Source organism: Rhinichthys klamathensis, unplaced genomic scaffold, assembly GCF_029890125.1.
Source record: "Rhinichthys klamathensis goyatoka isolate OS25496 unplaced genomic scaffold, OSU_Roscu_1.1 h1tg000088l_1, whole genome shotgun sequence".
NCBI classification, from domain to species: Eukaryota; Metazoa; Chordata; class Actinopteri; order Cypriniformes; family Leuciscidae; genus Rhinichthys; species Rhinichthys klamathensis.
The window spans coordinates 832,574-854,161 of NW_026606628.1; the positions used below are offsets into that span (position 1 = coordinate 832,574).

General features: G+C 39.8%; 1 protein-coding gene across 1 annotated transcript in view; it reads right to left on the bottom strand.

Annotated features, from left to right (window-relative positions):
• Positions 1–21,588, bottom strand: part of bmpr2b (bone morphogenetic protein receptor, type II b (serine/threonine kinase)) — a 77,879-nt gene that overhangs the window by 32,066 nt on the left and 24,225 nt on the right. The window contains exons 2-3 of the mRNA XM_056251714.1: positions 3,349–3,537; positions 2,577–2,750 (exon numbers count right to left, since the gene is read on the bottom strand). Coding sequence (XP_056107689.1) covers positions 2,577–2,750; positions 3,349–3,537 — 363 coding nt within the window. The remainder of the gene's footprint in view (positions 1–2,576; positions 2,751–3,348; positions 3,538–21,588) is intronic.

Genomic DNA, 21,588 nt, shown 5'->3' on the forward strand with positions numbered 1-21,588 from the left:
ACTCATAGTTTAAACAAATCCGTGGATTTCACCCTTCGCCGGGAGTTTGATTGACACGCGATCTGACCAATCATAACGCCGATATCTTGTGTCCCATTGTATTTGTCCAACAAACAAACCAGACAGTAGAGTTAATAGATTACAGTCGGTGGAAAAATGGTGAGTATTGAAAAATGGCGTGTATTGAAAAATGGCGTGTATTGACGTCTTTCCGCAGTCGAAACAACATACCTTCTGATGTTCATTCATGTTTAGTTGGTGCTGTAACTAGTAATAAAGAGGAAGAGATGATCAGTTCACATGCCGCTTGAACTGAGGCGAAACAGCGATCTGTCATGACACATTGAAGTGCCACAAAATGGTATTTATTGTATGAATTTCTTAAAAGACTTTGAGACTTTGTTTCATTCCAAAAGTAACCTGCTCTATCATATCTGTTCACTCTGTTGGCGCATTGTCAGTGTCCTCGTTGCTCCGCGATGTTATTTGTTATTTTCACAGCGTGAGATTGTTTACATGTGCACCAATAATGCGCTAATTTCCAATAATCAGAGTAACGACTTAATTAGAATTAGGAAAATTCCATGTAAACGGAAGTGAAGAGGTTTACTTGTGATTGCTGCGATTATGTCTTTATGTTATGTGGTTATTTTTAATCTGCATTTTTTGCATACCGCACAGCACAAAATGAACTCATATACAGTATGCGTGTTACTGGCCACTGTTTTAATCTTCTTACATCAAATGCAAATCACATTTCGATGGATGTAATGGAAGGTTACTCTGCGCCGTGAAGAACATCCCAATGCCGCTGTAACTGGGTTTGCCTACGCTGCGCCGCTTTCTTTGCGCCGGCTCTGCATGAAGATACTGAGCAGAGACAGCACTGTGAGTTATGTTGACAGAGTTTGGTGATTCGGAGTGGAGGGAAAACTTGAGAATAGCTTTTATTCATGAAGTTGAACAACATACGGCATCAGTGTATAGGATCGAGCACATGGTCAGAGTGGTAATAATGCGATTATAGTGTTTACATACGAGATTAAAATAGCCATGTATTTACACCATATATTTTATTTGTGATAGACGATTATGAGCTTAATTGCATTAGTTTAATCGAAGCATTATGTTTACATGAGGTGAAGTTTAATCGCAATATTGCCAAAATCCCATTATAATCGCATTATGAGGGTGCAAGTAAAGTATGTGGTGTGAAAGCTTGACGGACATAGCAACTGTAACTAAGGGGGGCGGGTCTTTGCGAAGGGTCAATTGCGATGTTCAATATTATGGTTATGAGAGAGTAAGCATGCCTTCCATTTAAAATAGCTAATTGACTTTTTGGTTGGTTCAACATCTGATTTTTAATAGTAATACAGTAGGTGGTTTGCTGGGGGTGTCCCAGTTTGGCCAAGCTGGTGTTTAACAAGTCTGCCACATGGTCTCTCAGCCTGACCAGCAAACAAGTGTCCAAAACCCCTGTAAAACGACACCCAACACCCAAACGAGTCACTAGATACCTAAACATAGTCTGATATTGGCTGAACATGTACCACAGGGCTGCTTTGTAACATAAGAATAATATTTGGTAACCTACAAAGTTAACTTACGACTTCAACAGCATTATGGAATCACAAGCAATGTTGAAAAAGGCCAACAACTAGTGTGAATCAATGTGAATCTTAAAATAATTAATTTGTTGATGGGAATTTGGGAATGGAGCTGGTGTCAATTCTAAAAGCTAAAGACAGCCATGACTGAACAATAGCTTGTAGGCATACTTGTATTTAAAGAAAAAAAAAAGCTTAACAATACAAAAGAGCTATTTTACAACACTGTGTGGGCATTTATTTTAAAAAGCCATGACCCCATGGACGAGAGGAGGCTGGCCTTCCATGGACTGCATGGAAGTCAATATGACTATTAAGACTATTGAGTTTTCTTACCCAACATTCCAAAGCACAGTCGATACAGTAGTTTGTAGAAGAGAACATAAGAGAAAAGCCAACAGAGTCCAAACCACACAATAATTTATACACTCATTTAGACCAAAATAGCCCTAGATCCCATAATGCACCACACTCTTTATAAGCAGAGACAGATGAACAGATTAAATGCAGTTAGCGTTAACGTGTTTCTCAACAGTAAAATCAGTCACCCACACACAGGTACTTTAATGTCAGTAATTGAGTATGTTGGTAACTGCCGACCACTCTAGTGCAAGTTAATTTTAGCAAGCATTTCCCTTTTTAGTGTTAATACTACCATAATTGAACCGACACTCAAAGCTGTAGAAATGAGCTGATATAGGACAATAATCATCTAAAAGAGTCCTCTAGTATATTAGAATGTTTCTCTTTATCTGACAATTTACGTATATGAGAACATACAACATGCTCATATATGAACATTATCAGTATGAGTTGTGGTGAGATTGATGACAATATATCCTGCAAGACCAGTTCTACTCTATCACAGAAATCTAATATGGGCGTTGACTCTTAGACAGCGACATGGAGCTTTCAGATGAGACCTAGAGGTGCAGAGGCCCTCTGTGTAGTGTTTGCAGGACTTACGGGGGCTGGTCTTTGTGGGGCTAGGCACCCAGTTCTCTGTGAAGTTGACGTTGCACATGTTAGTGCTGCAGCAGCAGAATCTGTAGGTGCCGTTCTGTATCTGCGACGGCGTGGTGGTAACCACACAACGGTCGTCATGGCAGTCCTGCTGGTCGCCAATGTAAGTCCAACAGCCTGCGATGAAAAGATGCAGATGGTTGAGTGAATGAGAGTGAGACACTGTAAAGTGAGTCTGTAAGAATGTGCAAGGGGGAAAAAAAGTGTGTGCGTGCGCATTTCAAGGACTATAATATAATAGTATTATAATATAATCCACTGAATATCATCCACTGAATTGGCTCTATCCCTCTCTCTGCTCTCCACCTATAGCTGGTGTGTGGTGGTCTCACAAATGAATTAGGTTGAATAGCTGTCAGCTGTTAAATTTAAGTACACAATTACATAATACCAATTTAGGTCAACCAATTACCAAACAATTCTTAATTTTTGGTCCCAAGTTTTTATAAATTTTACTAGTAGTGCACTGTATGAAGAATTTTTGGGTATAATATGTCACAGTTTACTTTATTTTGCTATCCTCACTTACAGTACATGAACTATAGTATCCTGCACCCACTAGTAAAAATAATATACAAAATGATATCTGGTGTCTGATTAATTTTTGTTTTACTGTATATTTTTGGTTGAACTGTCCCTTTAATAAAAAAACAGAAGTCAATTGAAGGTCCTTATAAGTGTGGAGAAGTTTTTGTGTTTTTGAGTTTATTCTGACCTTGTTTGACCAGTCGGATCTCGCCGTCATGTGTTTTCTCCCACAGGCCGTAGCAGCGGCTGCTTTTGCTACACAGGATGGTGTTATTTTCTCTGGTGATGTGCCAGTCACCAGCCACACTCTGTTCATCCACCTGCTGGTGCTGGTCATTAAAAGCACACTCCCGCTCTCTCTCCTCACTCTGAGCAGCTGCCGAGACACAAAATAAGAAAAGAGATGAGATTATTAACAGAACATGCAACATCCACCAGGAACTCTTTCTGTAAGCCTACGTACACAACATGGAAAAGGAAAGAAATCATTAATTATACCAGTCCCTATAAGGCAAGTCAGCCCACACGGCAGCAATCTTGACAACACCCCCAGTTGGCTATTATCTATGTAGACAGCTATTTTAAAGTCAACATGAAAATTATTTTCATCAGTCACAAAATGAAAATTCACCCTGTGAATTATTTTCTAAATGCAAGTTATTGATATGATTGTGAACAATTCATCCATGATGTACCGTACGTTTCATTTTGAAAAACATTTTTGAGCTCTTAATTTTTATCAAAATGTCAAAAATGTGAAAGTGACTTCTCTATGGTGACGTATGTAGGACTTCCCCAATCATTCAGTCCGTTTAAACTGCAAGCTCACATTCATTTACGTCCAGTTTTGAACGCCCACATCTCAAAATTCAACCAATAACCGATGGATAGAACCAAATCTCCACCCTACATTTTACACTAGAATGTACATCACAATATAAAAGTAAAGATCTGTCTCTACTTCTATTTCATCATAATGTTAACGGGGAAGACCGACATCTCCAATACAGCTAGCTAAGATTACATCTCAATAACATATTTTAAAAAAAAATTAGTAAAAGAATTAATTAACAATAAAAAATATATATATATATTATACACAATATATATATATACACAAACCAGCACAACCGAAGCACAAACAAACAAGACTATTTTGCGTGAATCTGGAGCATGTGGGGGGCTGAGTGACCCCAGAATGACCAATAAATATTATTTTAATATCTAAGACACCGAAGCAGCACAAAATAAACGTTTACCGACACAAATCAGCACAAACGAAGCACAACGATTGAGCCTATTTTGGGTGAATTAGGAGCAGGTTTGGGGGGGGGTTTGGGGGAGTGGTGGTGACATCATCACCTGTACTTAAATGTCTAATATCTAAAAAAACAAAACAGCACAAACAAGAAAATTTACAGCACAAAGTAAAAACGATTGAGCCTATTTTGCCGAGGTTTTGCATTGGGGTTGGGGGGAGTGGGGGGGTGGAGACGTGATCAGCTCAGAATGCATTTTCAATTTGCACATTGAATTTTGCTACATTCATTGCGGGACATTTAATGAAAATGCATTCGCAAGTGTCTTAACTGTGTGTGAGTGTAAATGCAATTAAGAAAAATAACATTTAAATGATAATTTTGCTACATTTTTTGCTTGAACATGTTGAACATATCTAAAAATTTCTGTAATACATTTTCGTTTCCCAACTTACAAAGCGTTAAAATATGTATTCAGTTTACATATTAAAACTAATGTATAAAATGGAAAATGTAAATTATATAATTGAATTTTCATTTTGTACCAAACGATGCATAAATGTAATGGAAAACATAATTTAAATACAGAAATGCATTGCCATTTTACATATTGCATTGTCATTTTGCACATTACATTTAAAATTGAATATTGCTACCCATATGCTTCCATAACATATGACTTATTTCAGCCCAACAAAATGATTTCCTGCCTCGAGGAAGTTGAAGAGTTAATTCTGTGCAGAGGATAATAAGGTTGAATGTGGGAGCGTACTTCTGATCGATAGCTAAACCTTGATTAATCGGACGCAATAGGAGGGGCGGGAGGATCTGAAACGGTCCAATGGCTTAATGCTGGGTGAAAAATAACAGAACACCTGGAATCTCCTGTGCACCTGCTGCTTTGTGAACCAACCACGTACAAATTCACTTATGTGAACACAATGCACACCACCCAAAAAAAAAAAAAAAACCATTACAGTGCTTCCCATAAGTCACTGTCATGACAACACAAGAAGGGATGGGGGAAACAACATTGCGCTGAGCGTACGTGCAGAAAACGAACCTTTTGAGCAGTGCCGTGTAGTTAGAGAACACAAAACCATGATGACTGATAAGGGCCCTAGCCAACGGGATTGCCCTCATTTCCATGAGCAGAGCCAGCGGGGCTGAATTCTGCTGTCGGCTGATCGCAATCTCCACCGCAGCTGGCCCACACTCACCCCAACTGTATCCAATGAATTAATCCTCTCTTTTACCAGCAATGTCATGCAAATCGCCAGGCCAGTGTCTGAGTTACCGAGAGCGAAAAATCATAATGCCACTCGTTTAACAGGCTTGGTGAAGTCATGGATCTGGACTATTGTATTCACAGCGTTCAGACAAGCGAGCTGGGAGGGGAAAGAGCCCCCTGGTAGCATCATCGCCGTATACACGTCCCATCGGAGTCCAGAGAGAGAGAGAGAGAATTGCTGCTGTATGTCCCTGAGGGAGGCCTTTGTCTGCTCCTCTACAGGAGCGAAGCCTGAAACGGCTGCACCGGTTTCTATCATGCCGCACACACACCAGCAAGTGGTAGCGCAAGCTAGGATGAATGTGTCCTCTGCGTAGCCACGGATGCCTGACACTGCAGGACACCTCATTATACCGCGCAATCCTTAATCTAAAACTGGGCTGCTCGACCTGAGACCGAGGCGCAAAACGGTCCCTCAGTGGCTAGGGGAGAAAAAAATAGTTCCAGTTTGGCGTGCCTCTCATCAAGACAAAACACAGAGCTCCACTGGGGGCCATACAGAACCGCTGATGGTTTGGAGATGCCTCCCAATTACAGAGTTTAAGATGGAGGATCCCGTCTCTGCTGACGGTAATGAGCATATGAGGGCTGAGGCATATATATGTATAATGCCCATGTCCACACACTGTAACACACTGTCTCTGAGATTGAGCATTTGTATTTGCGCAGTTACGAGAGTGTGACTGGGGGTGTAATTTCATGTTCGTGCCGATTGTGTATTTTAGGCCCTTTGTTTTTGAGTCAGTGACAGGTCATTAGGCGCGGTGGTTTCCTGTAATTTGGGTGAGAAGCCGTGGCCTACCCCCCGACTCAGGGGTAGAAAGGAAAAAGAGCGCCCTACAGCACGATTATCAGATCCAATCACAGAACAGCACACACCAAAGGAAAACAGTGTAGCATTTTGTCTGGCTCAAGAGCAACGCCTCAGGCCATAAGTGGCTCAGATTTTGTGTGTTCGCGAGAAGAACAGCAGGATGCTAAACCTTATAACAGGGCACTTGGAAAAATCTCTGTTTATTGGTTAAGAGTTTGCCAAGGAGTTTTCTCAAGTGTCTCCTTAAAAATCAAAGGAGATGTTTCTTCTCAAAGCAGGCCCACATTTCCACTGACTTAGGAGCCGAACGATGATGTAGCTGATTTAACTATGTTACAGAATAACAGGGCCACAAACAATCATGACGCACCAAAATCTTAGTTTAGAGCTCATTTGCCTAGTTTAGGAGGTATATTATTGAATTCTAGGCTCTGAAATAAAAAGCTGCAAGTTACTTGAAAAGGAACATTTTTACATCAGTCATGTTTTGGCACATCTCTTCTGTGCTGATGAATTTGATGGTTTGAGGTAGAGGTTTGATTGGGGTGGATTACCAATCCCACAAGAATCTGTCTTGCCCACAGGTTTCACATTTTGTTCTACTTCAATCCATAAATGCCAGCAATAAGAAGTCAGTCTCTGTCTGGTGATATTCTGTTGTGTTCCGGAGTCATACATCAGAGGTCTTCAATCCTGCTCCTGGAGACCCACTTTCCTGCAGAGTTTAGCACCAACCCGAATCAAACACTCCTGAACCAGTTTATCAAGGTGCTCGAGATACCTTGAAAATTGCAGGCAGGTAAGTTGGTTTAGGTTGAAACTAAATTTAACAGGATAGTGGTAAAAGGCACATCACATTATGCCACACTGGCCACACTGCTTCTCAAAGTCCGGACTCCGGTCCGGATCCGGACCCGGAGGGAATTCAATCCGGACCCGCCTCCATTTCGTATTTCAAGAGCCCTAATTGTGTGTAAGGGATTAAAAGTCTGGATTTCCTATTTTGATAAACGCATGTTAAAATCATTTGTTTATTTTTTATGATGGTCCAAAATTAAAACGAAGGCGAGATATTTAAAGTTTTCCTCCGTGATTTAGTTGCCATGACATCCAGTGAGCGTGTGACTTTTGACGTAATCGGGCGCGACCGCGACGCGACACTTCCCGGCGTAAGCGTTTGAATGGGTGTGGAGGATGTCATTGTCCAGGAAAAGAAAAGTTGACGAAGAAAATTGAGTTTTCAAAGATGATTGGACAGAGAGGTATGCGTTCACAGATATCCCAAATCTCCCGGAAGTTCCAGGAGTCTCCCGCATATTGATAGCGGCTCCTGATGCCCGCAAATTAGTTCAAATCTCTCGGAATCTAGAGCTCGCGAGCTCCAAACCGTGCAGCACGCGTACGGCAGAGAGGGAGAGAGCGAGAGACCTTACGTGTGTGTGCAAATGCGCGTGTGTGTCTCATGAAGCGCATGTAAGCCCCATCCCCCCCCCCATAGTTTCGGACCTTTGACATTTATGAAAATTCAGATTTGGACCTTTGAATATAGACTTTGAGAACCCCTGCTGTAGGGTATACAGACAACATTGTTCATTATGGGAGCCATTTAATTCTGTGGCATCAGTGTAGTTCAAGACTTTGTTGAGGATTCTCAACAGCTCAGATACTGTCTGATAGAAATGTCATTACAGCTGATCAATAGCCATCCAGACACAGTAGAGAGTCTGGAAAATTAAAATGGTGCAATTGGCACAATATTTTTTTTTCCTTGAATCCCAAGTGATGTTTTTTTCTCATAATTAGGTCTGACGGCACAGTCTGAATTTCTTTCATTCTTGTACAGTACAGCTGGGATGAGAAAATTTCGGTCAAGTGTTTTCCTCATGTCATGATTAATTAAGCTTTCACCAGCTGGCTCCGTTCCATCTGGACATGCAAGAATATCCCATCTGAATATCCCAAATGACTCGGATATTTATTTTTGTCTGGTCGGTGGCGAGAAAACATTCCTCCACCTCTAGGTGGCAGGGTGCTCTGCTATCCATCGGGAGAGAACAGCAGAAGGAAGGAGGGTGAGGACAAGGGAGGGGAGAGGGGGATTGTGGGATTGTTTTTGGGGGCAGTGGAGGGAGTCTGTACCAGCCTGACTCTACCCTGCTACTGTTTGTGCACCGGCTCAAGGTTAAAGCTGCCGCTCAGAGGCCTGTCAGCATTTTCCCCAGATAACACTCAACTCTGCCTTACTGGGGACCTTCGGTCTGTGTTAGTTCTACCTCCCGGTCATCATTTTAAAGGGAAAGTGCAGTCAAAAAAAAGCTGGTGCTACTTCGCAACAACTGTAACTGACTCTTTTGCTGGCACTGGGAAAAACTAAACTGGGGTTTTCTATAAAGAATACATCAGAGTAAAGGACTACATGAACCTAAGCCGAGTACAAATCATGATTAATTTATCACATCTCCGCTGAGGCCAAAAGCTGAGGCTGTGTCTGCCAAAGAGCCAGAGGGCCTGTGGCCGTTTCCTTTCGAGTAGATTATCTGAGAGGCTGGCACAGGCCCCATCTCCTGCCAATGTCTCTATGGACAGGGAAGCTGTCAGTCTGGCTCTCAGATACAGGAAAGCAGAGGGGGAGTGCTGGCACTGGAGGGGGCACCAGCAGAAACCTCATTCCAGCTTGGCCTAGGAGAACTTGGGGGCCAAATGAAAGGAAGGAGGATGGTTCAACAATTCCAAGGCCATCTGGCAAGGCAGAACCACGCAAGACCATCAGGCAATTAGATTAAGTGGCATATTGGTGTGATATACAATTTCCTTGTACTATACTATAGTAAGGAAAGGAAGGCTGTGTGAACATTTCCCATAGATCTTGCATTGAAGTTTAAGTGTGGCACAAAGTAACAAGTTTTATCCCAAGAATTCTTCTTCTGGTTTCCAGAATACTGCCCTTGTTCAGTCAAACAAACTCGCACCATTAGTCAAGTCAATGTTGCTTTACCGGTCTGGTCGGGATGGTGAAAAAAAGTTTAAATGTTTTACAATGCCACAGAAGATCTGCAAAGTTAAGAACTCAAAGTCTCTAACATAGAAAACTGCTTCAGACCTTGCCCAAAACGCCTCGATCGAAGTCCAGATATTACTTCTCAGCATGTCTGCTGCATCACAATGTGACATATTAGCATACTGTCCATTAAGATTTATTTATAACGTTGTTCCTGAGCAGTACAACTCAACTCAAAAGATAGCTTGAGAACAGCGCATTTTACGGAGGACAGCTTCCTGAACCTTGGAGAGTACAGCGCCACCCATACACCTATAATGTTTTTAACTGTATTTTATGTTGTCACTTCAGGACAAAGTCGTTACAGTGAAGTCTATCTTTTTGATCATCTGCTTTTCAGAACAGAATCTGACTTGGAGATCGGACTGATACAGTGAAACTGGGGACATTAATAACTGTGTTTACAATTGCTTTAGAAGCTTTGGAAGCTGAAGCTCATGATTATGGTAAGGGGTGTTACATTTCCAACACAAGCTTGAGGTGTTTGGCCAACCACAATGCACTGGGTTAGCTGGCCAATCAGATCACTCTGTGCTTTTAAGAAGGAGGGGCTTTGTAAACATTGCAATTTGTAAATCAGCATGTTTCAGACAAACTGGGAATAGAGGTACTGCAATAATGTGCAGTATGTAAACAAAATAATGTGTTTTTTTAGCATGTTAACCTATTCTATTACACCTAATAAAATATTGAACTTATAATAGCATCATATGACCTCTTTAATTATGAATGTTGAATATATACTCACTTCCTAAATTTTTACATTTAGATTACCTTTGTTGTCATCTAATGATCACTTCAAGAATGATAATTATTTAATAACACTGTTATTCTGTTGTGATGCCTAAATTCACCATTTAAAAGGCAGATTTAGTTTTGCGTTTTATTTTAAATTTATGTAAAACAAACAAAAAAAAACTATAGAATTTTAAATCAGCCATTTATCAGTGGCTGATTTATCAGTGCAATTTTTTTTCCAGTTAAAATACTTCCTTCTGTCTCAGCTTAATTTTCCAAGACAACTAAAACATTTAGGAATGCATTGATTTTAAAATATTCCTGGCTATAATAACTGGCTTAATTAAGGCAGTTATTATAGCCAGGAATATTTTAAAATCAATGCATTCCTAAATGTTTTAGTTGTCTTGGAAAATTAAGCTGAGACAGAAAGAAGTATTTTAACTGGAAAAAAATTTGCACACATTTAGAAACTATAATTGCAGCTGCCATATATATAATTAGAAAGGAGATTCCCTCACTCCAATAATTTTCGTAAGACTTAGAGTACATTGAAGTTAGAGTACTTGATCCTAGCTGAACCAAGCTCACACAAGCAATCGAAAAAGTCAATTAAACAACCAGAAGTGGAGATGAGCTCAAGGCAGTGATAAAACACAGGAGTGGAAAACGACAAATCTATCTTTTTAACAGGCAGGAATTTATTTGGAGCTGTGGTTTCATAAGGTAACATCTACCGAGCCTCAGAGACAAGGCCATCGACTCGCTGCAAGGAACAGCAAATCGAAAAATAATACAATTACTGCTCTACAGCCTTTCTCCCTTTATTTCAGGACAATTTGTTTTCATCGTGTCTCAGTGTACTCGTTTAATCAAAGTTGAAGTGGAAAAACAAGGCAGCACACCAAACACGTGTGAGATTCAGCTGCAGGGTTTTAACATGTAAAATACATGAAAATGTATCTTAAAAAGCTTTTAATGCCAGCACTATCTGGCGTATATGCTTTTCAAAACAAAAACAGGCCTCTAGACAATTAGCAAAACGCAGAAAGAGAGCATTTTATTGAGCTCAACAACAGACACTGTGGAGCTTGCAGTGTTGCTCAGATTATTAATAATAATCAGAGTCTCATCCACCCTGCCCAGGATACTTTATCTTATCTATCCACCTCTGCAGGAAACCAGCTCTCCATCCCTGGACGCTAACACAAACGTCTGCTTTATATCATGATCATCTCAATAAGATTAGCTGAATTACCATGAAAGCAGAATGGATGTAGATGGATACAAAATACCAACCTGGTTGCGGTGTTGGTTTCAAAATATGTTAGTATTTAGTTAATAATTAGTTACTATTCTGATTATCCAACAATCTGTTGGTCATTTCTTTGACAAATTCAATATCTCACCGATGCTTTCTTTCAAGCAAATGTAAAACTATGTAAACCATGCTACACATTGTGAGCAAAAAAAATGTAAAATTCAAAGCGCTTGTTGCAGCAACCATGCCCATGTAAAACTTGATGCTAATGACCTTCTTTGAAGTGTTTAATAAAAAAAAAACACTAACATGAAAAAAAAATTTCACAAAACAAAATTATAAAAGATTTCACTCAATTAAAATGAAAACTGAAACTAAAAATAAAAACAAATTCAAAATACTATAAAAGTATTTGAATAATATGAAAACAACTGAAATAACTGCTTCAAACTACAAAACAAAGTCAGACTCAAACGGGCCAAACATGCAATTAGCTTCTGCAGGCATTTGTTGGCACTTTTTCAACTGTGATATTAGTGTGCCCTGGCTGTTTGGGGCCCTTTGGGAGTCTTGTTGCCATTTCTCAGGAGCTTGCAGAGACAGTCTCCGTCTCAAGACTCTGACTTCCAGGAATCAGTGCTAGTGCCATGCATTACAGTATACAGCTGAGCAACTTCATCTGCCTGTGGCTCTAAGAATACAGTGAGAGACGTTTCCACTGCAATCCACTTCCTCAGGACAAATCTGACCCACATAATGAAGTCGCCACAGTGTCATGTTTGAGGGTTTTGTCGCCATTTGCCCCGCTAAGAGTCGCTTTGCGAGGAACACGGCGATGTTTACACAAGAGCGGCCCGCAAGTCAGTCATTAATCATCTGAGCAACACAAAATTCTTCCTTCCAAATGGCCCCTGCAATACAGCAAACTAAGCAATCCCAAGAATACAAAACCACCCCCCGAGGAACTGTTACAATGCAAATGACTTTTTCTCTGCAACAAAATGGACAGATGTGGTTCCGAAATTAAGATTATTTTGTGTAAACCAGCTATAAGCTGCAGTTACTGTGGATAACTCTTTTGTAAATGGACAGATGCCACTTTAAGGGATGGGTGGCATAGTCCAATAGGAGCCATTAGTATATTTTATGTGTGAGAGGAGATTACACGGCACACAGCAGAGCACTCTTGACCTGAAACTCACAAAAAACAACACTCAACCTAATAAACAATCATGACCTCTGACCAGATCCTACTGCCTGGTGTCCTGACAGCTGGCGGGAGATGTGTACCATGTTGTGTGTGTGTGTGTGTGTGTGTGTGTGTGTGTGTGTGTATCTATGTCCAGACTTTGGGGGGGCTAAGGGGGGAACAGCTAAGTCTGTCTGGACCCTTCCCCCCCTCCTTTTTTCTAATGCACCCTGCTCTCCCTTAATGCTAACGCCAGGGGGTCCTAAAGCTGCTTTGGCCAATGTAACCCCAGCGTCTCTCTCTCTCTCTGTCTGTCTGTCTGGGTAAATCCAGACAAAAAAAAAAAATCTGGTTGCTCTGAGGGTCTGACTGGGCGCAAGGTGAGGTCAGGGCAGCAGGAGGCTACGGAGAAAAGTAAAGGCCAAAAAAATACAAACGGAAAAACATACATTATATAACAGATAGTTTAGACCGTTCTGACTCTGATTTCTGATTAGCTAAGCCACAATCAAAGCAGTTGTAAAATGACGATAAACGCAGACTGTGCCACAATGCTAAGTTGCCTGGCAACAATGGTACTTAGTGGAAGAATGTGTCCTGTATATGAACATACATTTTAAACAATCACAAAAATAAATGTAACCCCGGTATCTCTCTGTGTATGCCTGTCTGAGTAAATCCAGATTAAGAAAAACTCAGGTTGCTCTGAGGGTCTGACTGGGTGCAAGGTGAGGTCAGGGCAGCAGCAGCAGGTGGCTACGGAGAAAAGTAAAGGCCAAAAATACAAACAGAAAAACAGAAATTATATAACAGCTACTTAGTGGAAGAATGTGTCCTGTCTAAGAACATACCTTTTAAACAATCACAAAAATAAATGACAATCTTTAAACAGGCTTCTCAAACAATCCCAACACATGCGCCAGCAAAAAAAAAAAAAAAAAATGCACACCACTCACTTACTCTGGTCTGGAATAAACACAAAAACAGACAAGCTGATTGATACAAGCGGTGAAATGTTCCTGTGTTGTCATTTAAATATTATACCACTTGACAAATTGATGTGATTTTTTTTTATTTCATTTTATTTAACATGTCTTAAGAAATACTACAGAAATGTTATAATCAAACGTATAAAAAAAACAAAAACCGATATAGTCTTCACTGTATGTATTCAATATAAAATGATTCATAATAAAGATAAAAAAGTGATTCAGTCAAAAGCAGTGAGTGATTTTCAGATTTTTTTTTTTTCTGATTAGCATTAATGAAACGGATGGCAACAGTTTATTAGGCTGCTGTCCCTTTAAGAACAAATGCACGGATCAAATATACTGTTACACACCCAATATACTCCCAAATGTTTACGCTCGCGTAGGACAAAACAGACTGAGTTTATGTGAATACTCATCACAATGTGCATTTCGACATAATAAAGTTGTTGACATAGCTTGTCTTGCTTGCATGGTCAAATACACACTCTAAGTAGTAACACTTTAGAATATTGATTTTTGACATTTGTGAATCAATGCGAATCGGTAGAAGATAGAATCGCGATTAATAAGTAAATCGATTTTCTTCGCCGCCCGTACTGCTTAGTCTTATAATATAGGCCTACACTGATTCTCATTAAAGCTACAAGTTATTCATTCAAGAGCAGTGAGTGATTTTCTCTGTCTTTTGTGGTTTGATTAACATTAAGCACACAGACAGAAGCAAGTTTATTACATTGCTGTCACTTTAAGAGCTGCACTGAATCAATATATTGTTACATGTGTGCCTTCTTTCTCAACGGTTTAGTCCACTTAAAGGGATACTTCAGGATTTAGCATTAAGCTTTGTATTAGTAGAAAACCTGTAGTATTTTCAAATTACCGTGCTTTCCACCCTCATATCCCCCTGAGACGAAAGATTTATGTATTTTTTGTCTGGAAAAAATCCTCCGATGACGCAAAATGACGATATTTGCGTCATCGGAGGATTCTTTGGCCAGAGGCTAAAGACTACAGCCAGTAGAAGGAGCTGTTCCGCATGTTTTCAACCCGCCCATAGAGGGTGGGATCTCACTCACAGAATGTACACATAGTGTCAGCCATCTTTTTTGGAAGCTAAGCTAGCAGGCTCTTGTTCTGTGGAGAAAGCTGAGTAACTTAGTAGGAGAAAGCTGAGTGTTAGGGGTTACCATTCATCCTCTTTTTCCCGGACATGTCCGGCCGTCGAGATCGTACAAAATGTCCGGGATTCAGCTTTTGCTTTCTGCAGTCGCCATTCATTGTTTACATGCACACCTTTTGTTTCAATCTAACTGAATTCATTCCGATTGGTGAATCTGAATGTAGTGTTTACATGAACGCTAAACAAGTGATCGGTTGATGTGCGTTTTAACATTGCTAAGAAAATTCCCGCTCCTCCGTGAGAGATACGAGACCGGTGCGTCTCACAGGTGTCGCTCATCGGTAATCACGCCACCGGCCTCGCGCCGTTCTCCCGCGGCCCTCACTCGTCCTGCTCGCCACAGTAAACATAATGAATGGCGACTGTAGAACGCAAAAGCCGAATCCCGGACATTTTGGGCGATCTCGAAATCCCGGGGAGACTCATCACGGAGACTCACTAGTGGCCTAGACTTGTTGTTTAACTACTGCGCTCCGTTACTGGTAGGGGTGGCCTCCTAGGGCAGCGAAGCAAGTGCATTCTGGGAGTTGTTGTCTTTCATCCACATAAGCCAAAAATACATTTTCTGGCTTTTCTCAGTCTAGAAAGCTCCAAATTCAAAAATAATTTCACATTTCTTCTACATAAATGACCCATTTTAAATACACATTAATCTTTCCAGAGGTGAAGTATCCCTTTAAGACACTGTTTAATGTGAATTCTCACCAAGACAGGCATTTTGCCATAATTTTGTGTGTATCTGGCCATATAGGCTCCGGAAGAGAACTGAATTCGGGTTCACGCGATGTCCGAGAGACGGCTTTCTGTTCGCGTGAGTACTTCGCTTATTGAGCTAATAATATTAAGAATGTCACACGTATGTAACAGTCATGCGTCTACTCTCTGCGGCGACCTAAACTTATACTTTTTGTTATCTTTTGGAGTATTAAAATATGCAGTTATCGCAAGCCATCGCGATATGTACATCTGCGATACTTCTATAATTTCGATATATAGTTGCCATTTGGATAAAATTCAGTGCTTTTGGTATATTCATTTATCACATTATGGCTGTTTGCCAGTGACAGACATAATTTTCGTGTTTTCTGTCTAAGGAGAAAGTGAAGAATAAATGCACGCTGTCCCATCATTCATCACATCACCCAGGCAACAGACATCACGTCACTGAGTCTGGTTCCCTTGTCTAGGATATAAGCAGCAGATATCGGTCACAGCCATGCAGACAAAACATGCATGCCGTAAACATACGCAAGATCACCACCTGTGAATGAGGCAAATGAAAGCCGCATGAGGAAGTCAGACACTATCGTATTGCAAAGCAGACAAAGAACTGGACAACAAAGTAAAATAAGCTATGGTTGAGAGCTGTGTCGTGTACGCCTTTTCCTCATGGTTTGCCTAGTAGGAACTAGACATGTTCCTGCTTTACTGTTGAACAATGCCACTCTAAAACTTGAAAAAACTAGTCAAACAAGACACCTTTAATTGGTGCGACAACTGTAAAACATTTACAAGTAATGCCTCTTGTGGCTGTCTTCCTCAGTCGGTGACTGGATCGGCTGGCAGAGGTCCAAGAAGAGCGTTTAACTCGTATGAATCAACAGAAGCAGACGCGATTAAATGGATGACATCACTCAGAGAACGAGAAAACACTTCCTCCGTCGGCTCACCTGTCGAGCCACCTGCGGTGAGCCACACAGACACACCCTACTATGCTGCAGTCTCGCTCTTATCACTACAAACAAATCTCTCTCTGACAGTCAGACTCCTACCATGACAAGCCCTTACACGCTCATTTTGCAATACAGCCCTTTTTTTCATTGGCTAGGCGGCTGTAGTAGTCAGGCATACAAGAAATTTCCGGATGGGTCAAGTAATGACGGTAGGTTCAATGTGTCCACAATAAAGAATCTTTTAAAAAATCTAGTTTAACCACATGTACCATGTTCTTAGAGATAAACTCTACCATTCAGATGTTTGGACTCGGTAAGGTTTCAGCCTCTTATGCTCAACCAGGCTGCATTTATTTTTGTCAAAAATACAGTAAAAAAAAAAACAGTAATATTGTGAAATATTATTACAATTTAAAATATCTGTTTTAGCATAATTTTTAAAGAATTTATTCCTGTGATGGCATCATAGCATCATTACTCCAGCCTTCAGTCACATGATCCTTCAGAAATCATTATAATTATGCTGATTTGCTGCTCAAGAAACATTTCTTATCATTTTTTTTATCAAACTTTGTTATAAATGTTTAAAAAAGTGCTGCTTAATATTTTTTTGTGGAAACCATGATACATTCATTTTTGTCTGAATTGTGTTGATGAATAGAAATAGCATTTATTAGAAATAGGGATCTTTTGTAAAATTATAAATGTCGTCTTTGTCACTTTTGACCAATTTAATGCATCCTTTCTGAATAAAAGATATTAATTACAAACGACCCCACACTTTTTGTATTCATGTTGATTTCAAACACTTAAAAAATGTTCAAGTTAAATGTAATATTTTCTTTGCACCTTGAATACATCATTTTTACAAACAATATGAATTAATAATTCATAAATATCATTATCATATTCATTACATCATTTTTTCCACCACATGAACTACCTTGCCTTATCATAAAATGTTATCTGAAATTTTAAGATAAAAACAGATAGGCTAAATATTTTATACTAAATACAAAGAAAATAATAATACTTACAATTTACTTAAGAATTTATTTCTATTATCAAGTCTCTTTTTTCATTTTGATATCAGGACAGCTGACTTTACACCTCCCCAAAAATTATATCCAAATGAATTTTCAATGTATTTTTTTATGCAATCAATGTATTCAATGTATTTGTTAATAAATTAATAGAAATGACAATAAAATTGAGCGTCACATCCAGATACTAACTACCATCTAATAACTGCCATGCTTTTCGCAAAGTAGAGGGCGATCAATAAACATATAACATATAATAAACATATAGGCCTAATACTGGATACGAGACAGTGATGAGCATCATTAAGGAAGGCAGGTCTTAATAAGGAAAGCTTCATCATCAGTGGGGAGGAAGCAAATTAATGATTATAAAGCATGCTGATGGTAATGAGCAGAAAGAGCAGCCTGAAACTTAATTTACTTTCACCCTGCATCATACAGGCAATGTTCTAATTAAAAATGATGATCTGAGAATAAAAGGCATGCTCTGACATGAGGTTTCATGTAACGCTAAACTCTGCCTCCATGTGAGCCGCAGTCAGCTCGGCTAGATATCGACAGGGTTCGAGACTGATGGGAAGTAAGAGTAGACAGAGGAAAGCCCCTGCTCTGCTAGCCGGTCACACTCCAACGCCTGGACACGGCTCACTTTCCCTCCTTTCTTCCACACGTTCATCTATCTGCTCAACAGAACCTGGACCTCACAGCTGATTGCATTATTGGATATACATCAACACCTGAGCAACCAAAAGTCAAAGCAATGAATCCTGATTGTTGTATGCTTTATTTGGTGCGTAATAATATTAGTCATGACCACAAAAAACAAGTTTTCAATGCCAAACATTTCAACATACCAAGACTTAAGCCAGTTCTCAACTTGGGAGTGGGGACCCTGAGGAGTTTTTATGTTGATGAAGCTGTGATGTATCACAATTTACACACAACCAGGACAACAGAGAGAAGGTTAGAGATACGACCAGTATGAATTTTTGATGGCCGATGCCATCAAAAATGCGAGTAAAGAAATGTATAATGTTACAAAAGATTTCTATTTCAAATAAATGCTGTTCTTCTGAATTTTATATTAAATCAAAGAATCCTTGAATAAAGTGTAATGGATTTCACAAAAATATCAAACAAAACTGCTTTCAACCCTTATAATAATAATAAAAAAATGTTAGAGCACCAGATCAGCATATTAGAAATAATTTCAGAAGGATCCAGTGACACTGATGACTGGAGTAATGATGCTGAAAATCCACCTTTGCCATCACAGGAAAAAAAACGATTTTAAAATCTATTAAAATTAGGGCTGGGACTCGATTAAAACAATTAATCTAATAATTAGAGGCTTTGTAATTAATTAATCGAAATTAATCGCATTTTAATTGCATAAATATTTCACATGGATTTTTAGTATAACGTTACCATTGAATAATGACTGAATACATAAGCTTAAGCAACAAAATATTGTTTATTTTTGTTCAACCAAGTCCAGCAGACCAGTGCAATTTTTGCCATTAAGTTGCTACACTACACTAATAGCAATAGCGAATTCCTTGTTGCATAGCTTGCACACAACCATGCTCTTATCGACGCTTCCATCCGTTCGTTTTTTGTAACAAAATTTCCCATCCACCGGCCAACCAAAGCGATCTCGTCAGCTTCTTCCATAGAAATAAACACTAGATGTCGCCTTGGCTACAGCAGTTCATTGGAACGAATGCGTCAATAGAGCCGCCATCTTGAAACAGGGGAACCCCTCATCAGCGTCAATGTAGGAAAAGGTCTAACGGAAATAAAATCACCATAAATCGTCATGAATGCGATTTTCTAGTTGTTTTGGTTCGTTCCAACGGTCAGACATGTATTTATTATAGAGTCCAGAGAAATGTAAAAAAAATGTACAATATTTCACAATCTTGTGAAATGTAATCCCTTGCTGTCTGGTTTTTAGATTTCGTTCGTGTAAACATCCATACGCAGCACAAAAGTCCGGCATCATCCATGAATTCAGCGTTACCTAGCTACTTCCTATGACAAGACCCCTGTTCCAAGATGGCGGCGGTTTTGACGCATGTTTAGAACCCCAAGACGACATCTAGTGTTTATATCTATGAGCTTCTTCGTAATGAACGCTAGTTGGTGCGCCAGTATAAATCGGTCCGCCGAAACTCATCCAAAAATATGCGGTGCAAAAATAAGCGCGATTAAAAATATTTTTTTGTGTAATTAACTGTAATTAATTAATCTTAATTAACGCGTTAAAGTCCCGGCCCTAATTAAAATAGAAAACAGTTATCTTAAATTGTAATAATATTTCACAATATAACTGTTTTTACTGTATTTTTACATTTAAAATGCCTTGGTGAGAATAAGAGACTTCATATCAATAATAAATATTCATAACGGTGTTATAATGAAAGAAAAAAAAAAACCTCTCCGGTTTAAAGGTGAACTATGCAGGTTTTTTACCTCAACCGAACAGCTTCGGAGTCATTGGAATGGTTATATTACTCTTTTCGGGTTGAATGGTGGTCGTTTCGCACCCCCCTATCGCATGTGAGCGGAAAAAAACACACTTGCAACTTTGAGCCGGCGGGCCGCCGGCCGCAGCATCAGGAAGTGTCGCGTGATAACAGGTCTCGCGATGTAACGAATTGCTTTACGGCAAAAAAAGATCTGATAAAATTCTGATAAAATGAGCATCAAACAGAAATAACCCGGCGCCGTATACATGTGGTGTTCGAGGCGCACATACAATACAGACTGCCGACAGTTAAACAGGGCGCGCGCAGCTCTTAAAGGGGCCATACCTTATTTCCACTCGTTACAGCTTCCATCCTACTGAACAGGTACCGGTGTACAGGGATCCGGCCGTGAGTGCAGAGCCATCACTGCCTGCATGAGTACTATTGACGACAGTACAAGTACTCCACAGCAACTCTAGGGGTCGCTGTTTGACAAAAACGGAATTCCTGCATAGTGCACCATTAAATGTTTAGATTTTTTAAACAGTGACCATTTAACTTGACCATTTATATTTATTTTCCAATATTTATTTACTTTTTTCAGTATTTATGCTTATTTAAAATGCCTTGGTGTCAAAAAGTAATTTATAAAACAACAAAGTTTGTCTTTCGACCTGTTTTGTATTGATAAAAACTACAATACCAGTCAAATCTGAACTTTATTTCTAAAGAGTTTACAGTGGTAGCATGACAGCAAATCATTGTCTCAAGGCCTCTAGCTCGGCTCAATAAAACAATGCTTGGTTGGAAAGTAGAAGGTCAGTTAAGCTCTTGTTGGACAGACACTATTTATAGTCCAATGAATGATGCCAAGCGAAAACCCATGTAGAGCCTCCAAAATCACGTCCGCTAGAATAAAGCCACTCTCTTAGCCTGCTATTTACACATCTGAGGCTGAGGTGCACATTCACATGCAAAGCATCACCTTTTCCCTTCCTTTGAGGGGCTCGAAGAGGGAGAGAAAGGGTCCCAGCAGGGGCAATAGATTCGGACCCATCCCAAAGCTCTTAGCTCCTCAATGAATGCTGAATGAGCTCAAAGCAGCATTTTGTGTTCAAGACGATGAAAGCCAGGAGAACTGCTGATCGTGCTTAGAGAACCAGTGGACGGTCAACACATCCACATCCCAATCTGAAGTTTCAGTTTGCGCGTTTACGAGACAGAATCATGATGACACATGACATCAGGATACAATGAAGGCATACGAGCTCCGCCGCAAAATAAAATGATGACATTGTGATTTATTGGCAGGGAGTAATGTAACAAGGAGCACCATTTTATCACACATTACAGTGGAGACGATGAGCCTCTGGCCCCCCTTACAAATACCACACATGATAACAGCACAGGGAATGCAATGCATTAGGGTAGTAAAGGTAAAGATCCAGACGCCAGTCC